The sequence below is a fragment of the Bombus impatiens genome, unplaced genomic scaffold, assembly GCF_000188095.3.
Source record: "Bombus impatiens unplaced genomic scaffold, BIMP_2.2 scf_0525, whole genome shotgun sequence".
Taxonomy (NCBI): Eukaryota; Metazoa; Arthropoda; class Insecta; order Hymenoptera; family Apidae; genus Bombus; species Bombus impatiens.
Window position 1 is genome coordinate 842,674 of NT_176944.1, and position 19,914 is coordinate 862,587.

At 35.5% G+C, this 19,914-nt stretch overlaps 1 protein-coding gene across 4 annotated transcripts in view; it reads left to right on the plus strand.

The window, feature by feature from the left end:
* LOC100740297 (phosphatase and actin regulator 1-like) overlaps positions 1-245 on the plus strand; it is a 147,625-nt gene extending 147,380 nt beyond the window's left edge. For 2 of the 4 annotated variants that reach the window (XM_033321888.1, XM_033321889.1), the window contains exon 6: positions 1-237. In XM_033321888.1, coding sequence (XP_033177779.1) covers positions 1-75 — 75 coding nt within the window. In that variant the 3' untranslated portion in view covers positions 76-237. The other 2 variants (XM_033321892.1, XM_033321887.1) reach the window with 2 other exon arrangements.
* Positions 246-19,914: the final 19,669 nt, after the last annotated feature.

Genomic DNA, 19,914 nt, shown 5'->3' on the forward strand with positions numbered 1-19,914 from the left:
GTGGTGGTGGCACCCCTGCAGCAACACCCACGTCAGCCGGTACCGTGCAGCAATCCCAACAATCCCAGCAAGTAGCATCGGCCACGCCGACCCCTACGACTGCCAATCCGCATTCTACAGGACCGCCCAGCAATCAACCCTCGCCGCATCCCTCGCCCCTTTATCCAGGGATACCACAGCCAGGTCAGCCCAACGGCAGCACGCAAGGTAAGATGCAAATATCGATATGATCCGAACGCGAAATACTCGAATTTCATGGAGATATATAGTATGGGAAGGTGTGCGCTGCATCTTTTCTTGTGGGAATTGGAATTGAGATGTATGGGATGTATAGATTGGAATTCAGCTATACGAACGTATGGTAGAACTTCGTTTAGACGTAGTCGTGGACAAAAAATAAATGGACGTGTAATGGATTTGGTACTTACTACAGTTATATACTTAACTTTTATTTATTATATATCCTTATGTATCCCATGTTATATATAAATAGATATATATATATCGTTCCACATGGTATATATATTATTCAGTAACTAATTTGACTGTCCAATTATTTTTGTCCACGATTGTAATTAGACTAGGGATTTTTACGCATTTATGGGAAATTTGATGCTACAAAAATGCATATAATTTATATAATATGCGAAAACATGTCAAGTATCCAAAATAGAGTGTTTATTATAATACTTGGTAGGTAAAATAAATTTCTATTTAGATTCCGTTCCTTTAGTTATGTTCATAGTAATATAAAAATGCATAAAAATCCATTAGTTTGATTATAAGTTATACGATTGAAATTCATAATATATAATGAAGATGCTGAAAACGAAACATTTAAAGAAGAATATAACTAGTCTCAAGTATCTATGGTATATTTGATTTTTTTGACGTAAATAGTCGTCAGAAAACATATCCTAAGTCTTTCGAAGCCTAAGTACTTATGCTTCTCAAAATATCTGAAATTAGTTACTTTGATTTTCAAAATATGTAAATTTTAACATCTGACCGATTTTACGAGCGGATTATATCGTTTCCATTGACTTTACCGACTGGATTAAGGGTCTTATGGTCAAATATATTGAATAGCGGTGTTTGATATTTGGTTTGACGAGAGGTTTGATTGGCTGTAGGAAGTTCGTGATGATTTTATGCCGTAGGTTAGGGTTGGCGATGTTTCTGCGGAATTTTGGGTTAGGATCGCGGTGGTAGACACTGGGGTTGGTTAGGAGTCGCTTGGGAATTGAAGGAGGAAATTGTTGCTTAAAGGGGTGTGTATGATTCAAAAGGACATAGAAGATTAGGTTTAATTCAACAGGTGATAAACAGACATGTAGGTCAGATATATTATTAGAGAATTTTAGGAATTTTCTATCCAGAAAATGGATTTCATCGTTTTTTTAACGAACAAAATTCCTAGAAATCAAAAAAACTTATATTTATAATTCACTATCCTGGTTCATAATAATAGTGTAAGATTCTACCGTAACAAAACTCTCTTTAATACTACGATGCATTCTAAAAATAAATCTTCTATCATATCAGATCAGAGTTCCAATTTCTGTTAATTGAGTCATTTCTTAACCGAAATCTTCTGTAATCACCAAATTAAAATTTGATAAAAGCAAATCAATTTCTATTAGAACAATTTTAGCCCGTTTATATTGACATAATTTATCGTTAGCAGAAATAAAACGACTCGTCAAGAGATACAAGGCTTCTTAATAAGAGATTAGTAATCACTGCGACGTATTAACTCGTCTTTGTCAATTATGAGGTGAAATATCTGTGTGAAACGCAAATTGTCGTCCCATCGATCTTGAAATTAAAATTTCTTAACGTGTAGGAGAGTTGAAGTGGTTGCAAAAAAGGCCAGGGAAATTATAGCCTCGTCCCCATGGTATCTAATGCGAACACGCACAATGGCGCGAGTACGGCGTTGACCTAATTACCAGGAATCACGTGCTAGAGGCGGCATTAATGGGCTACCAAGTACAATCGTGGTATGTCGTGCTGCATGACGATCGCTTAAATATCTCATGGAATCTCCGTCTCGTCCAACTGAGTCGCGCAATAATAATAACTTTGACAACGTTTAATCATGCCTGTTCAATTAATACCAGATGTCAGACGTGTCCATCCTTCACGAGGATGCAAGATTATTAGGTTGCACAATTCTCTTTGGTGATTAGTGATTACATATATATATATTATGGAAACGTATTAAAGACAAACTAGTTTTCAATTTTACTACTTCAAAACATTTTCTTCGTTAAAGTCTGTTGCATTAGTTTGGCTTTAATGATAAAATCAGCAGAAGAGTCGGTGTCGGTACAACCGCAGACATATTTAAAATTTTTAATTAATAGTATTTTAATTAAAAGTATTTGTACACCATTGTATTTATCATAGCATTTATATACTAATTAATTAAGTTCAAGTAGTATATTAAATTTTGTATTATTTAGTAATACCTTCGTACGACTACAAAAAGTTGATACTGCAAAAGTGAAATGTAGAAACTACTATAAAAAGAAATGCTTCATTTGAAAATAAGGATAAGAGAAAGAAATACTTTTTATAGCCACTGTATATGAAGACAAAGATGGGAACGAACGTCCATCATTCTGGAAAACTCCAAAAACCGTATTTTACAATCCACCCCACGACAGAATCGAAATCTTTCCACGAACGACATCTGATCCCTTTGCGTCGTATCGAGTTCACAAATCTGCCGGGCTCAAGGAACAATCCCCGATCTTTCACCCCTTTTTCGTGCTCCATATCTGACCATCGGCCAAACAAACCTATCGTGTTTCTGCCGCGGTTTAAAGGGAAACCGTAAAAGCACATTTATCATGCGAACTGGTAACGCAATATCATCCAGACGATTCGATTCTCAAACCCCAATTTTCCAACCTCTTTTCAAGATTTCTTGAGATTTCGTGGCATGTCTCGCGAGTCCTTTTGTCGGTTAGCAACCTGTTGCGATTCGTGAATTTACTTGACGCGTTTCACCGGTATAACTCGACGCCTCCATCTCGCTGTTTGTTTAAAGAAACGCCTTCAAATATGCCCTGGCTGTGAAATCTAAACGACAAAAGGAGCACACGATCAATAATATTGACGATTCGTTTTAATCTTTTTGAAACTTCACACGGCCATTGTTATTGACAATACATGTTCGCTCGCTTGCTGCAACAATGACATAATTTAGAAATCATGATTTTAGGGAAAACGAATCTGAATGCTTTGAATTGTATAACTGTGTAAGAACATCACGTTAAAATGCCAAGTTGATATAAGGGGATGTCTAACTTATACAAAAATATTATAATGTTGTTATGCAGTTCGATAAATTTACATTTACTCTTGGAATAACATTCTGAGTTACGATCACTGTTAGCGCGAAATTCACTCCGCGTTCAAGATTTAGTGTAAACAAAATTTCAACAAGAATCGCGCTCAGATTTTCAGCGATGAAATCATAAATTTAAAATATTATACATTACTGATGAGGGGGAAAAATATGTGAAAATTATTTTGATTAAATGTATGTAACTTTTATGCGCAGTTACAATTTAATTTCATAATATGCACCGAACCAATAAAAGAGTATTGAACTTTGATCGCACACGATCAATATGATTCTCAATGATATTGACCCGTAACAAGAGTCGAATTTGCATGCAGAATGACAAAATACTGAGCATAATCGCGTTTTTAAGCGCACGGACTACGCGGAACAATTTACTCGCAAGCGCGTTACACGCGAATAATACACTTCCTGCAGCAGCTGCTTCCGGCCAGGAATATTCACTGGCTTTCCGGTGAGTCGTTAATGTCGCGGCCAAGCTGGGAAAGAGAATCTTCTCTTTGAGAACTGTACGCCACTAGCTTCAGATTTCTTTTTTAGTTTTTGTGGTTACTTTGATGAACGCTAGCGTATGAACTAAATCTCGTATCTAGGGAGTAAGCTTCTCTTTCCAAATACGAAACAAACTACGCTCTTTGGCGGTTTTATGATTAAGCTAACAAAGCTAAAGAATTCTTCCACTTGAACAGCAACTTTCATATATTAATTAGCTTTCTCTGAAACAACAATCAAGCTAAAATTCAAGAAAATCGGCACGAGTGGAAGTTTTCATACCAGTCATCTCCCAAAGTTACAGTGAGATCAAAGTTTAAAAATTCTGCGAACTAAAAAAAGTTATTAGGAGTAAAAAATTGAATGAGTCTTTTGAAGCTGCAGTCAAGTCGAAATTTAGAAATTCCCTCACCTGAATAAAAATCTTCCTATTAAACAACGTCGTCCAAAATCACAATCAACCCAAATATATAATTCTGTCAAAATAAAACATCCCGTATTAAATCAACCTCTTCTTAAACAACAAACAAAAGCCAGAGCCAAAATGTTCTTCCAATTATCCTAAGTACCAAGGGGAAATTACATCCTGTGCCCCGATAGACTGCCAAAATTCGTCGGATCTCGTCACTGCTCCATCGATCCGATGCCATAGAAATATTTCAGGTAGACCCTTGGATCCGCTACCTAGCTAAACACGGAAAAGACGAAGAAACCTCGAGGGTAAAGAGACGGTTAGGTGGAAGAGAAGTGGAGGGTGGGATGAATTAAGCGGCAGTGATGGAAGCTGTAGGATGGAAAAGGGTGCAAACAGAGGATAAAACGTCGTGCAGACTGTGGAGGCTGGGTTAGCGTAGCTCTTTGTCTGTCTCGTGGCAAGAACCATGGGAGGCAACGACGATCGATACGCTTCTCTGCGTACATTACGAACTGAAGAGCCTACCAGCCGTTTCTTCTCTCTCTCTCTCTCTCTCTCTCTTTCTTCTTCCTTTTGGATATCCTTCCTATTTATTTTTATTCTTCGGTTCTTCAGCTCTTTCGTGCATTTCAGGAGGCCGAGTAGTCCAAAAGTATCGAAAAATGAGATGAAGACGCGATCTTGTTAGATAACTGCGTCTTTCTAAGTTTCGATGATGAGATCTTACAATTTTGAAGATCGAGTTGTCGTTAGCGGGAAGCAAGGGGTGGTTTTCAGCAGGTTTTGATAACTTTTATTCCTTGGGAAAGTGAGTTTATGTTTATATCATATATTTTAACATGATTACGGTCATCGTTGATTACGTCAGGTTCAATGCTTATCAATCTCTCAACCATGTAACAATACCAAACCCTATTATTATTTACGTTTTATTTGATTTATCAAGAATCGTATTAATTTAATATAACTTGGCACATGTGAAGGTTCCAGGAACTATTAAAAATGGAATGGTTCCTTCATTAAAAATATTCCTGCAAGTCAACAAAAACCTATTACGATCTCAATCAACTTCACCATAGAGCTACTGCTCATTCGCAATTACCTTTCATTCTCCTTCTTGCAATTATCTTACTCCAGCTTGTTCTCACTACGTTACCTCAATCTTTTAACCGCACGACAACATCAAATTCACGGACAACATAGAAAACCTAGTAACTCACCTTTCTCCGCCAGGCTATCTAACAAATTACCTTAAACCCAACCACCCTCCCCCAAGGTCCCAAACTGAATTCCAACAGCGAGAGCATCACGCGGTGACAAATGAAAAGGAGCACGAGAAGCGTCATGCCATCACTTCAAAGGACTGCAAAAGAACTCTCCTGAAGTCGAAAACTGTTCGCGTTACCACCCCTATCCTTGTAGACCTTTCTGGTGATGAATCGTTGGTATAAGGGAGAATTTAGCTATAGAGAGTATCAGGGTCACCATTAACGAGACCCGATGTAGGCATTGTTGTTGGTGGATCTCCGGGTTAAGGAGATCGTTCGAATCCAACGGAGGGTGGAGACAGAGGAATGGGGTGACACTTTACTAACCGCTGAACGTTAAAGGATGGGACGTTTATTGCGTCGTTCGGGATGGCTGTTTGAAGAAGACGTTTGTTATTCCGTGCAATTGAGTGTTTGTGTTATCTAAGGGAAGATCACGAGGGAGATTTCGGTAGTTGGGGGATAGTTATGCAGATTTCGTCGGGGAAATTATGCGAATCTTCTAATTAGGCTATTCAGTCACTGCCTCGCCGTATTCCAATTGAAAATCCACGAATTGCTCCATGCAAAATTATGTAAGAATTATTTTCCAGATTTAATTAGAGGTTCGTTGAAGTTTATCGATGTTTAAAAGAACGTTCAGAGGAGTAATATTTTTACGAAAGATTATCCTCGTTTGTTTGCATCTCCCTTCTTTGGCCAAGGTTTTGTCCTTGTTTTCTTTTTAACTAACGTTCTCGGGGGAAATGTGAATGGCAAACTCATTAGAGCGTGGAATTGGAAGACAAATATGGAGAAACTTGTATTGATGTAATTTTCATCGAAGCTCTGTGAATGATACCAATTTCCATGATTTTCTGTTGTTTATCGTTCAAATTAATGGTATTTTCTTCTATTTTTGGTTTTGAATATATACTTATTTGTAAATATCATGCACGTACATCGCGTGGATATTAAATTGAAAATTGTATTTAGTACATTTAACAATATTGTGTTATCGTGTAACGTTTGTAAATTTTCGTGACGAAAAGAATGTAAGACGAAAATGTAAATCAAACGTCAGCTGAGAAACGAACACAAAAGTAGTTAATTGTAATATGAAATTTACTCACTGATTTCTTATATGTGTCTCTTGCTAATCATATCCGAGCAGGTCTGTAAATTACTTGAACATAATCAAATTTGATTAGATGTTTTGTTAATTTAAAAAAAACAATATTCAGCAAAAATTCTTTGTGTAATATAGGAAATGTTTTATATTACACATTCTCGACGTAACATAAATACAATAATTTATATAAGGTTTTAACAATAAGTTCGTATAAGGTGCTACTAAAGCGTGTCTGACCATACACGTCCCACTTCTACTTATAGTTTGCTCTCGTTCCCCGAGTTTCAGTCTTTAATCCACACATCTATAAATCAGTCATGCAGACTATAATGAATTGAAGTTTTACAATCATAAATTTGTCATGTGTCATATTTCATATTTCCATATATTTTCATATTGATCTACACATATATCGCCTTAAGAGGATCTTTAATTTCCTTCTTGATATAACATATAATGACACATTTTGAAGTAGCATGGAGCAATTTTTCATAAAATGAAATCAAAATACATTATTTGTATAGATAATAGAAATATCATATGATGAGTAATAAATAATAAAAAAGTAAATATAACACTCTAATAAAGATAAAATAAGTCTGATATAAAGATTTAATTAATACGTTTAGTGCATTAATGAAAATATCTCTATTACAGACAAAATTTACGGCTCATAAATTCATTGTCTTTAAATTAATAATTCCACCTCGTATATTATTCCTTCTATGCTTACAAAATCCAATATTCAAACTACCATTTCTCGGCGTTCAATACAATACGCCGCTTCACATAAAAAATGCAATAGCTTTAAATAATTATTTCCTAAATCAAACATTCATTCTCATTCTTTTATAACGCAGTGGGATATTTAAGAACCACCATTCCAATTTGTATTCCTCCTCGTCTCTCATGAATCCAGCTCTCGTGAATTTAACATTCAAACCATCATTCCTCAGAATTCGATAAAAAAACACTTCAGATATAATCCATCCCCCGAAGCCTCACAATTCAAATGGATCCTTAACAATTCTTAACAATCTTCAAACATCGTTTCAACCACTTCAATTAACCAGAAAATTCAAGATCTCTTCACCACTGCCGCCATTCTTAATCCACGTCAAAACATATTTTTCCGGAACAACGATAAAAACGCTATCCGAAATATGTAACAATGTAACAAAAGAGCATGCGTAGCGCGCTCTCGGGCTAGTCGCCGACGTGCATATTTCAGCGCGGCGGCACTCGTTGTTTTCTCTCGCGCGTACGTGCAACGGGGCCTCCTCGCATAGGAGGGTGGAGGAGGAAAGGGTGCATGACGAGAGAGAAGCCGGGTCGATATTGACGCAGGCCTGTAGTGAAACCTTACGGGCATCGTCGTCGTCGTCGTCGACGTCGAACTAGCGGCGAAATTTAAACCGAAGTGGGGGATCCGAGAGGAATTTTCGTTTGATCGGTCGCACGAGCACGATCGAACCCATGACTCTACATACACGTATATCCCGATACTTTGCAGTGAATAATTTTGAATGCGTAACTCAGCCAGATAAAGAGATCTCTTTCGTGCACCACGAATCACTTTGTTACTTATTTTGCAAAAATTATTACTACAAAATGTTACTACAAATGGTATTTAACATTTTAAGAAACCTGGAAAGTATTGTAATAAAGTATTTTAAAGTAGAAACGACACTAAATATTTTTAAAAATCTCAGAACTCACAGTTCGTTGCGCAAAAAAAAATCGATGTATCTTTCTGTAATTGATGTTTAAAAGACTGCATTTTTATGCATTTATGGGAAATATCGAAACTAATATTCAGAAGTATATGAAATATCCGAAGTATAGTAGCTGTAACAATATTTGGTAATTAGAACAAATCTCTAACTAGGTTCTACTGTTATACTCGTGCGCATAAGAATATGAATTTGCATAAATATCCGCGATCTTCTTGTAATCTTCCCAAGAACGACATCAACGCTTAAACTTGTTAGCTGAATCTCTCAATTAAAAACTTGTACGGCTATGAAAGTACAAATTAGCAGAGACAAATCCACTTGAAGGGATTCGGGCGGACTTTTCGTCTGGATTTTCATTTCAATGAATAATTTAAATAATTACCTGAAAGAACCGACCCTTCGTAGTGCATCGATGAATTCACCCCTGTTTAATTGAACTCGACTGTACGATCTCTTGAATTTCGCGCGCTTACAAGCGTTGTATTTGTCAATACATTGATGGCGTTTTTTGCTTTTCATTTAGACTTTGTTGTTGCAAGGAGTTGTTCAACCCTCTTTGGGTTGCTTGCAGCTGTCTCAAAAGTAGCGATGATGAACGAGAGTAATTTCAAAGAGCTGATATTTTACGTCGCTACGGTAGCGTTGGCTGTTGATGTAGTTTCGAGAAATGACGCGGGTTTTTGATACGTGCGAAGGCAGTTCGCGTGATTGTTATGGGAAAGTTGGAAGTTTGGTTTTTGTGGTATTTTACGTCTATGTTCCCTTCTTAGAGGAAATTGAAGTTTTGCGGTGACAGGAAAAATCGGAGAGAAAGTGGAAGTTGATTACGCTTTTAATTAGAGAAGATAGTATATAGAGACGATCTGTGATGTCCTACCTTGGAAAAATATTACGTCGCGAAGATTATGAAGTAATTAAAGAGAAAACGAAATAAAAAGTAAATTAGGAGATAAATGAATTTTAAATGGGATGAACAGTAAATTAACGAGTAAATGAATTTTAAGTGAAATAGAATGAAAATTTAAAAGCTAATGGGTATATCCTAAATAAAAAGCTAAGTTAACTATAATTATATTAAATAATAACTATATAAAATAAAACTATATTACATTCATTTCTTATATTATTCTTATATTAGTCGTATATTCTTATTATACCTGTTATTATAGAACATGTGGCACTAGAAATATTAATTTAATAATATAAGAATAATTTGATATAAGTATAATAAAAGTGGGAAAGGTAGACATTCAGAAATTCCCAGTTTATGACTGAAGAAACATAGAACGTTACCTTTTTGATATTCAGTCCGCGAGACCAACAGCTAAATGCAAAAGTTGCCTCAATTCTCCTGCTAGCCACCTGTTTCAATGTTAGCAGGCACGATATCAATTACCGAGCCAGGCACATAAAACTATCTTAAAACTACCAAGCGTAGTGAAATATTTTTCAGTTTAGTTTTCAGCATACGGTGCTCGTTGCAACGACTGAATCGATAGAGCAACGCTGGTTGATAAAATATATATATATCGTGTTTGCCAGACGTTCAGAGACGTATATTTCTCCTAGCAAGTCCCGGAGCATATGAATAATTTGATAAATTGATAGTAAGAGGCACTATGTGAATTCACTTTCTCTGGACAATTGTTAGGCTTACTATTAATATTCCTTCAAGGTCGTTTAATTTTCTACAATTAAAATTTTATTTTATTTTACTATTTTACTTTAAAATATTTTTTTAAGGCGAAGGAGATGCAAAATTTTTTAAATTTTCCATACGAGATTTTTAATGTACAAATTCCTATTTCAAAGAATATGAAAAATGTATTATGCAATTTGGTTCATAAGTAGTTAGGTAATTTAACGTACTTGTTATTGGATTCTAAAATGTGTGTTACTACATAATTATCTTTTACGAGATACTGTTGCTTTTTCCCATTCGTTTATAGCTAGTTTAAACGTAAAACATATTATCTTTTAACTCGTGCAACCTAAATTTAATTTTTAATAGTAGTCGTTTATTACGTTTTATTTTTACAAGAGAAGAAGAATATCTCACACGTATAAAGCGCATATTTACAAAGATTGTCCGAGTTTATGTTCTAGCACACTGTGCACGAAAAATGTTTAGCTCTAGTACCTAATAAAAAACAAAAAGATAATCTGAAAATCTGTAACATTATTGTTTCTCTGTATTTCTCCAATTCATATGACTTATATCGATCAATGTGGCGTCTGAATGATCTAATTATATCGTTTGAAAAATCTTTCCAAAGGATTTATGCCCATAAATATTTCTTCCTTTGTGCCATTATCGTCACACATAATTAAAATAGATAACAAAATAACTGCAATTCTAAAGAGACTTCCTTCATAGAAACTAAAACTTACACAACAACACTCATTCAATATCACGAGTTATCAAATCTAAATTAAAGTAATTCTTCCTCTTCTGTATGCCAAACTCCAATATCCAAGGGAAGAACAAACTAATCTATTTACGAAGATAAACAACGTTCGCCTCAAATCCGAGAATTAATGAATGCAACATAGCAACATTTAGAGAGATTACGGGTACACCGTATTATTATCCCTTCCTGTCGCCCTGACTAGCAAATTTGACCAGATTTTGCGGGGTTTCCCCGTGAACTTGGCTTCCATGAAGTTCCCCACGGCATTTCGTATACACAAGCATTGTACTGGGGATTTTGCGCATTCATTTTAATGGAGAAATTTCTTGGGACGAGACGTTAACGTGGCCAGTGAACGCGCTAGATTGTCATTTCTGATGGTACGCTGGAACATTGTCCTTCTGATCGCTCGTGTCGTACATCTTGTCGAGTACATCAAACGCGAAAACGTTGAATTTCGCCACAGGCAATGGCGCTAGCAGAGGTTTAACTGAAATCTGGTAGATTTTGAATTTTCTGCGTTTCATTTATCCTTAATGCTTTTTACAGATTCTTTAGAATCTGCGACTCAATTTTACGCTTCTTTCAACAATCAAAAAGGTTTGTAATATTTAAGAAAATAATTTAACGTAAAATTCTAGAGTCGAAAATTGTATTAATGTAGGTCAGCTCAGTGCTATTTTTTATAAAATAGGGTCCTGCGCTTAGTGAGTATTATAAAACATTTATGTTATATCATCTTAATTTTATATTATGTTTCATTGGTTATTTGATAATAGACGTAAGGAAGTTTGTGTTTCAGCATTGGAAAGTAGTAGGCCATTATATCCATTAAGAAAAGAAAATTAATTTACATAAACTCTCACTGTTGCTAATGGGTAAACTTGTTTCATTGAGAAGTCATTAGTTACAGAGAAATGCAATTAAAATCGAGGAAAAATTCCGTTCTACCTTGCTAGTCGTATAGTGAATTATGGTTAATATTATGTAAATCCTCAGCAATTATTCGCATTTTAATATTAAACATTAGATTGTTAGAATTAATTACGAATATTGTAGGAATTTTAAACTTACTGTCAAGAGTTAAAATTCTCTATAAATTCTTTTATATTTTTCTTTAAGAACTGCGATAAATTCTAGTTTCCTCCTCGAGCACCGAGTAACGATTCTACTAAAACAACGAAACAAATTTCAAACCATAAGTAACGCAACAACATCGATTTGTTGTCTCGCGATTCAGGTTACAGAAGCTCTTCACTCTAGAGTGGATATCTCTGGATATCATTGTTCACGGGTCGCGCGATTTTTATCTTGAATTTTCGAGTTAGAACGAAAAAAGGAAATCAGAAAAATTGACGGATAAAATTTCTAGTGCATTCGAACAAAATCTAGGTTATCAGTTCAATCATGGTTTTGATACTATCGAAGATCGATTAATCTGTTATAATGGAAGATCCATTAACGTTTGTCGTATAACTTTGTATGCCCGTGTATCTAAAAAATGACACGACTCGAGCAAGTTTATCAGAAAAAGCGAAAAAATGTGAAAAATTACAAAAGAATTATTTATTAAATACATAAAGTTTTTAAAGTGAGTAGTATAAGATAAGTAGTAAAAATAGTACAAAAGAATTATTTATTAAGTACCGATAAAAAAAATATGCGGGGCTGGAAAAGCGTTTTTCGACTTTACGTTCATTTGTTTCTAAATTATTCAGGGTAGTGTTTCGACTTACTCCACATCTCTTTGAAAAGAATGTGTAACATGTCTGTTAACTTTGTATTATTACACACACGTGAAAATTTGTGGCCAGTATGCTACGCGATAAGTAAACATCGCAAGTCCCCTCGTCTCATAGTCCAAACCTGCAAAGCTCAAGTTCTGTTATGACAAAACGTATTCCTACTAACATTAATAACCGATCGAAAAACACACCTGAAAGCGTAAAATTTCTCACGAATGCAAGAAAAGCCGCAACTCATTCATAATTACATACTAGAAATCACCTAACTCGTAATGCAAATCCTTAGTCTTAATTGTCGCTTTCATCTGAAATCCTCAAAACTGATTTTAATCGCCCTTATTTCACGATTTTCTCGACGAAAGTCGAGATCGCCGTTACCGATTACTCGACAAAACTAACAAGCACGTAGCCGGCCTGAGGTTGTCGACTTTCCTGGTTGAAATTCGTCGAATTACGACCTGCTGGACCCGAGCCCTGTTACTCGTTGCTGCAGAAAAGCGTTTGTAGGTGACCAAAATGGAATCGATTCCAAGGCTCCAACAGCGCGCGGTTATCCGCCGAAGTTCGGCGTCCCGTGGGAACACTGCGACTCCCATTGGATTTCCACGTTTTATCGCGGGTCTCCGTGTCGGCTACAGTTGGCGATATTTCAGGGAATGCTTATAAAACGTGTTTTTTACGGTGACTAGCAGCTTCATGGAGCACGGGCCACGCCTCACCTTCTCCAAGAAATTTGATAAAATTATCGTGAATCCACGGCGAAGAGCGGTTTTTCATGATTTATGAAGATAATCAGATTTGAAGATAACGAGTGGTCTCGAATGAACGCGACTCGCCCGGCCTCTGAAGTAATATCGCTTGAATAGGGGATTCTCTGGAAATGTCATTCAATGCAGATTTTTAGCGGGCTTTCTGGATAGCTTTCGGAAAATCCCTTTTCTACCTTCAGCAGTTGGCTTATATGAATGGAGATATAACGGACAGACTTCTATATATTGCTGGAAAACTTGTATGGAATAAGAAGACTGATGTTATTTACCGGAAAATGAAAATCGGGAGAAAGTAATTTTATTGAAGGTGGTAGACAGGTTTTGTGGATTAAAATATGTTTTCAAGTAATGTTCAAGTTTCGAAGAATTAGTTACGAAGTTCGATTCGAGTACTGCGAGAAAATGCGTTTATGAATTTTTAATTTGCACATATTTTGGAACAGGGATAATTAAATCGTAAGAATTACTTAAATGAATTGAGAAGTAGTATCTCTTACGAGATTCATATAATTCGATTAAAATTTGAAATGTCAAACGATATACGTGTCTTCTTATGTGAATAGTTAGCAAAAATTTCTTTCTGTTGGAAAGAAAGTTACCAGAATACGTAGAAAGAAGGAATTAAATCAGAAACAGATATCTACTTTTCTAAAAGTATATTCTATTAACCACTATTAGGTTTGTAACGAATAATTCAAGAATTTTATTTCTCTCATATTTCTATACTATTATAGGTTCTTCTATAATAGTATTACACGCTATTAAACATTTCATTTCTAACCGCCATCTGTATAAGAATCCACATTCATCTGTAGGTAAATTTGTCTCTCACGAGCAGACCAAAATTCGATTACAAAGGATTACCTGTATCCCATGATCGACGTCTGAAATCCGTCAAAAATGTTTCACGCAATCTATTCAAGTTACATTTCCCGATTCGTACAAAACGACCAAAAAAATGGAGGAAGGGAGGCAATAGAAAAATCAATAAAAAAAATTTGGGTTCTCGTTAACGAACAAACGCACGGTTCCATGGCGGCGTAACGATCGTTTTACAGACCCGTGGAATGAATTTCATCGGAAGCACGCAATCGTATCTCAGATTCCATTGGTACAATACCCATGACGATAAAAGAGTTCCGTAGAAATGCAATAACCGAATCGGAAAAACGATGTTAATCCGCTGACTGCCACAGTAGTCATCGGTGAACCACGTTACTAAATTCTGTAGAATGATAAATGAAAGTAGAATGAAAGTATGATAAATTTCATGGATTAAAAAATATCCAACAATGTGAAGAACGTAGATATCATTGTTAGAAGAAGGTGTGCAAATACAATACATATAATATTTGGCAAAAATTAAATATTATCGTGTAGTTTATTTCAATATATCGCGGTTGCCAGGACACACAAAATCTATAAAAACCGCGTGACAGTTAACGTGTTAAATAACAATTGAAGCGAACGGAGAAAAGTCCGTGAAATTCGTCGCGCTTACGAGTTCGTCGTTTCTCGAGCCAATCGAGTGTAATTCTCTGGGTTATGGCCGGGCGCACGTGAACCTTTTCAAGGCTCTCCACGGCCGGGAAATTTCACGAAACAGGACATGCCGCCCACCGTTTCGCCATTTCGTCTCTGGCATGAACCAGTGGCTACACCATCATGCGCGATGAATGCGATGTTCTGGTTTATGAAGTCGTTCAAAAGTCTCTTGGAAAGTACAAGCGTTTCGTGGATAGACGTGGTTACACGAAATTTCTTGTACCCCTTTCTGTATCGTTCCTAATTTTTGGCTTTTAGCAGTTGCAAAGTTATTTAGGCTGATTGTATAATATCGAGTTTGTACAGTGTGTTCCAGAATGAAATTGACAACGTTTGCCAGCGTATTTGGAAAATCATTCTGAATGGAAAATATTTCACAACACCGTATGCTGTTTTTTTTTCCTGTCATCCTTCGCAGTAGCTTCGTTAATATTGGTATTCCCGTGCTATTGAAAGACCAAAGCAATTAACTTTGACTTATGAAGTTATTTAACCTATTTTGGACATAAAATGTAATTGTCGGAAATGTTTGATTGATGGCTGGACGAATCGGGTTGCGTGTCGGTTCTTATGCTTCTTTTCCTGGTTTTTCAGTTATAATGACGATGCAGTTATTGCAATATGTATTTTGATAAGCTTGTTTTAACTTTACTAACAGGCTGTATTATAATAACAGAATAATACAAGGGAAAAGGAACACGCGATGAGATAATACTTAGAAACATAATGATAAAGCTATATACTGTAGCTACAAAGTAACTAACTAAGGAAAACCTTAACTTGCAACTAAAATGTGCAACACATAGTCCATTAATAAATTTCTTTCGAGAAATTTCCTTAAGAGGATCAACAAATTCTTTCTTAAACAAATTATCGTATTATTATCTATCATATTCCATTATTTCTGTTTTGAAAACAGCTTCCCTCGAATATTTCGATTCCAATCGAGAACTGGATTCTGCATTTCTGTTTCCTTCGTTATCGCGATCGTAGCAACATCCCATTCGCTACGTTCCTTCATACAACGTATCCCGAGTGCAAATGGAATTAACGTAAGCAAAGTATACCTCTGTAGGCTTTCCACTGAAGTATCAGCATTCCTCTCGACACCGTTCGTGCGAGCCGCACGAGTGTCCGTCGCGAATGAATTAAAAATCTCGGGTCTGGCAGCCATCGCTGGCGTAAATATTTTTCCAGCTACAGCCAGAGAAAGTACTCGTCAGACTACAGATGGGGAACTCTGAATGAAAGATGAGGGGATCGCGTTACTGACATCGTGAACTTAGGTTTTTCTTCTCCTTATTTTTTTATTTATTTATTTATCTGATATCTTGGTTAAATATCTACAGTTCTTCGAAATATTCCTTGCTTTATTTTATTTCTCTTGTTACCAGTTTTTGTGCTCTTAGGTTTTTATTCGTGTAGAAATATGAAGAGTAAATTTATGTAAAAATTCTAAACAGAAACGAGCTGTGTGTATTAATTTAAACATTTTTTTTGGAAAAATATTAAAAATAAGAAATAGGGTAAAGCAAAAAGAACATGTAGGATATTATAAATTTAAAGTATCACATTTTATTTAAAAAATAGTACAATGCAATGCCAATTTTTTAAGCAATTAAAAGGGATAAATATCATTAGTAACAATTTTTAAATTGCATAGAATCATATAGTATAAAACGAGATGAAATCTCGATTTATAAGATGAATAAGAATAATAATTTGAAGTATGTTATAATCAAAACATTTTTAACTTGCGCATATTTTAATTTAGTAATACTAATGTTGTTTTCCTCTGAAATTGTCTTTACCATCCTTATTTTTTATAATGATATTTATCATCCATATTTTATTCTTATTTTCGACGCAGCATTCCTCGCGATATCGCCTTTAATTATTAGCGTTCGGCTAATTGTTTTCGCGGGCCTCTTAACAATTCACTGAGAAAGAAATTTAGCTGTAATTCTATAAAAATTTTTAGCTGTTGGAAACCTTCTCACACTTAACTGAAGTAACGAACATTGATTACACATTCACTGAGAACAATATATTTATCTTAGCTTGTTCGACAATTTTAAGTGGCAATTGCATCGTTGCAAATTACACTGTTGTTCCGTTTTATTCAATTAAGGAACGAAAACCTTGATCAGGAATCCCCCAGCGATAGAAAAGTAAAAAAAATGATTTATTGTCAACTTCAAATCCAATAGCTAGTAACATTATAGTATAAAATAAAAATTACTATGAATACTCCTGGTGAATATCAGTTATACATATGTATGTACAAACCTTCTTCAAATTCACTTGAGATGATAAAAAATGTTTAAAAGAAGCTCCACAACTGCTTCTTTCACTCGCGAGTGCTAAAATTTCATGGACGTGTATCATTTTCTCTCCTAATCTCCCTTAAAACTGGCTGTTCTGTGGTTTGGACGCTCATCCATCATGCAAAAGAAGCTCCAAAACCACGGCCTTAAACTCCAACAGTCCCTTGTCATACTGTCTATCAGTGTCACAAACCTCCCCTTAACCTAAGCACTAAATATAATTATAAATTTTCTTCTGAGCTTCTCCAATCTTTTTCTACACTGAAATCTCTAAACCATATATGTCACGCGCAACAAATTAAATTAAATTTATAATAAACGGCATATATGGTATAATGAATGAAACTTGAGACAAGAACTTTAGAACAACGAAATAAAGGTAAAATGGTACGTGAGAATTAGGCCAACGTAGTTTCGATCCTCGTAACTGATTAAATATTCCACTTCGCTTAAAACTATAGCAACCACAACCCTTAATGCCAATTAACACAAAGAAGCAAGCACTCGCGAACCATCACGAGTCAGGATACGCCTCGACACATAATCGATCTGATTAGTTTCAAAAAGACCATCCCAAAGAGACGAAACTCGACGCTTCGTGCTCTTCGAACTTTCAACGACGAAGCTCAGTCCAAGAGCGACGTCTGACCGCAAGGGTTCAGCATCGAGACACGGATGACGACCTTCCAGACCAAAGTTCGTCACCACGAAAGCGGCCAATAAAATTCCATTCTTGTGTAGATTGTATGTGCTAGACACTAGCTGTACCAAATTCCAGACTTTGATAGTAGAATTCTAAAGACCGGGGCTATCGTCTATTCCATTAGTTGGGTTAGCATAGATAAATATGAGTGGAAAAATCGTGTGTGAAATATTTTAATTTAAGCATTTTCAGAACCAATACCTTAATGCTTTCGCATAAAGAATAAGATACACATCGACTACTATATAAAATATAGTATCCTTTAAATTAAAGTTAGTTGCAGCTTTGAAATTGTGTAAAATGACCTCGAGAAAATCTTTTTTCTACAATTAAACGTGTCTCTTAAAATATTGCGATTTTGTCCTGTGAGAATTTTTTTCGTACCGGAATAAAGGAAGCAGATATTCGAGTGATCCTGTTTGCCTAATTTACTCTGTAGAATTTCAAAATACATTTCTTGTATTTTGGAGCATTGTAGATATAAAACGGCTTGCAAACTTTCATTTTGATTAATAGTAACAAATAATATAGTGCACTATATTATATGGAATATTATCTTATTTTGATACAAGGACATGCTCGGTACTGTATGCTGCGAAAAGTGTTTTCTCGTCACATACAATAAAATCATCGACACGAAATAGTGAAAAAATGGCATCTGTCGCGTGTCCTCGCTTCCTCGAGTTCAAGATGCCTTATTTGGAAAGTTCGTCGGCTGAAAGATCGTCCATGGAAGTTTCCCGAAAGTCTGTTTTCCCCACTTTCTTTCCCTCGGCTCTTTGCTTTCACAAAAGGAACATCAGGCACGAGTTTCAAAGTTGCACACCTTTAAAGAGGAAAGACGCGAGGTTCTCGATGCACAGTGCTTGAAGAAAAACGAAAGATGAATGAAAGGAGGGATTGAAATAGATAGGATTGGTCTTTTTGTTGTTTTTGATCATTCCTGTTTGATCAGGATAGTAGTTGGTTAATTCTGAACTTGCTTTTCCGTTTTTGCTTTTAGAGAGGAAGAAAATGAGGAGAATTGAATGAGAAATTGGTTTCCGTTGGATTACAGGAGGGAGAGCTCCGCTCCGCTTTTTCAACATCAGATGTTTGGAAGGGAATTAGATTTTGGGAAAGGAATCTCGGAGAAGGAAGATACTGATTGAAAGTTATTATCTATAGGGTGTTTAGTTTAAGTAGGAACGATACAATATCTCATGAGGGATTAAGGTTACTAAAAAAATGTTCTGACGAAAATTTTTTGGTTCAAAGGTCAAAATCATACGGTGCAAATTTTTTTTTTATCCGTAGTGGGGAAGACTTTCAGGTAAACTTCATTTCTTTAAATAGAACCATATATTTACATTATCGACCCATCTTGACACTTTCTATAAAAAGTATTGGCCTATTTAAGACGCAAAATTATTAATTCGCTAGATATTTTAACTTCAATTTGTCAAATTTAACGTATGAAAGACAAAGAAAGACGCGACGCGCTATTCTTGTGTTTACATTATCTTTATCTTTCATACATTATATATCAAGCCTAATAGATTAAAGTTAAAATACCTGCTAATTTAATCTCTTAGAATTATGAATTCATAAAACGCACTAATCTAAAAACTGTCTAAATAAGAAATTCATCGAAAAGAAAAAAGAAGACACTTGTAACCAGACTCCATACATACTTATTCGATTACAATTACACGTCTTTTTAAATAGTATCAAGGAAATGAAACCTGAATAGAGATTTGTTTCGCGTGCTAAATATCGTAAGGGGTATTTTACTTCGGATATTTTATACACTTTTCTATACTATGTACACTCTTAAATTTTGTATAAATGTATAAACTCCCGCAGCATACTTATGAAATTGCATTAAATAACGGGGATTCTGGTTTCTGAAACAGCAGCATCAGTCGCGTTTCCAGATTCACCGTCACGCTGCAACGAAGTTGCATCGTTTCGGCCATTTACGTAGCTTATCGTGGGAAACTGGAATATTTGTCTCTAATTTAAAGACGACCTGA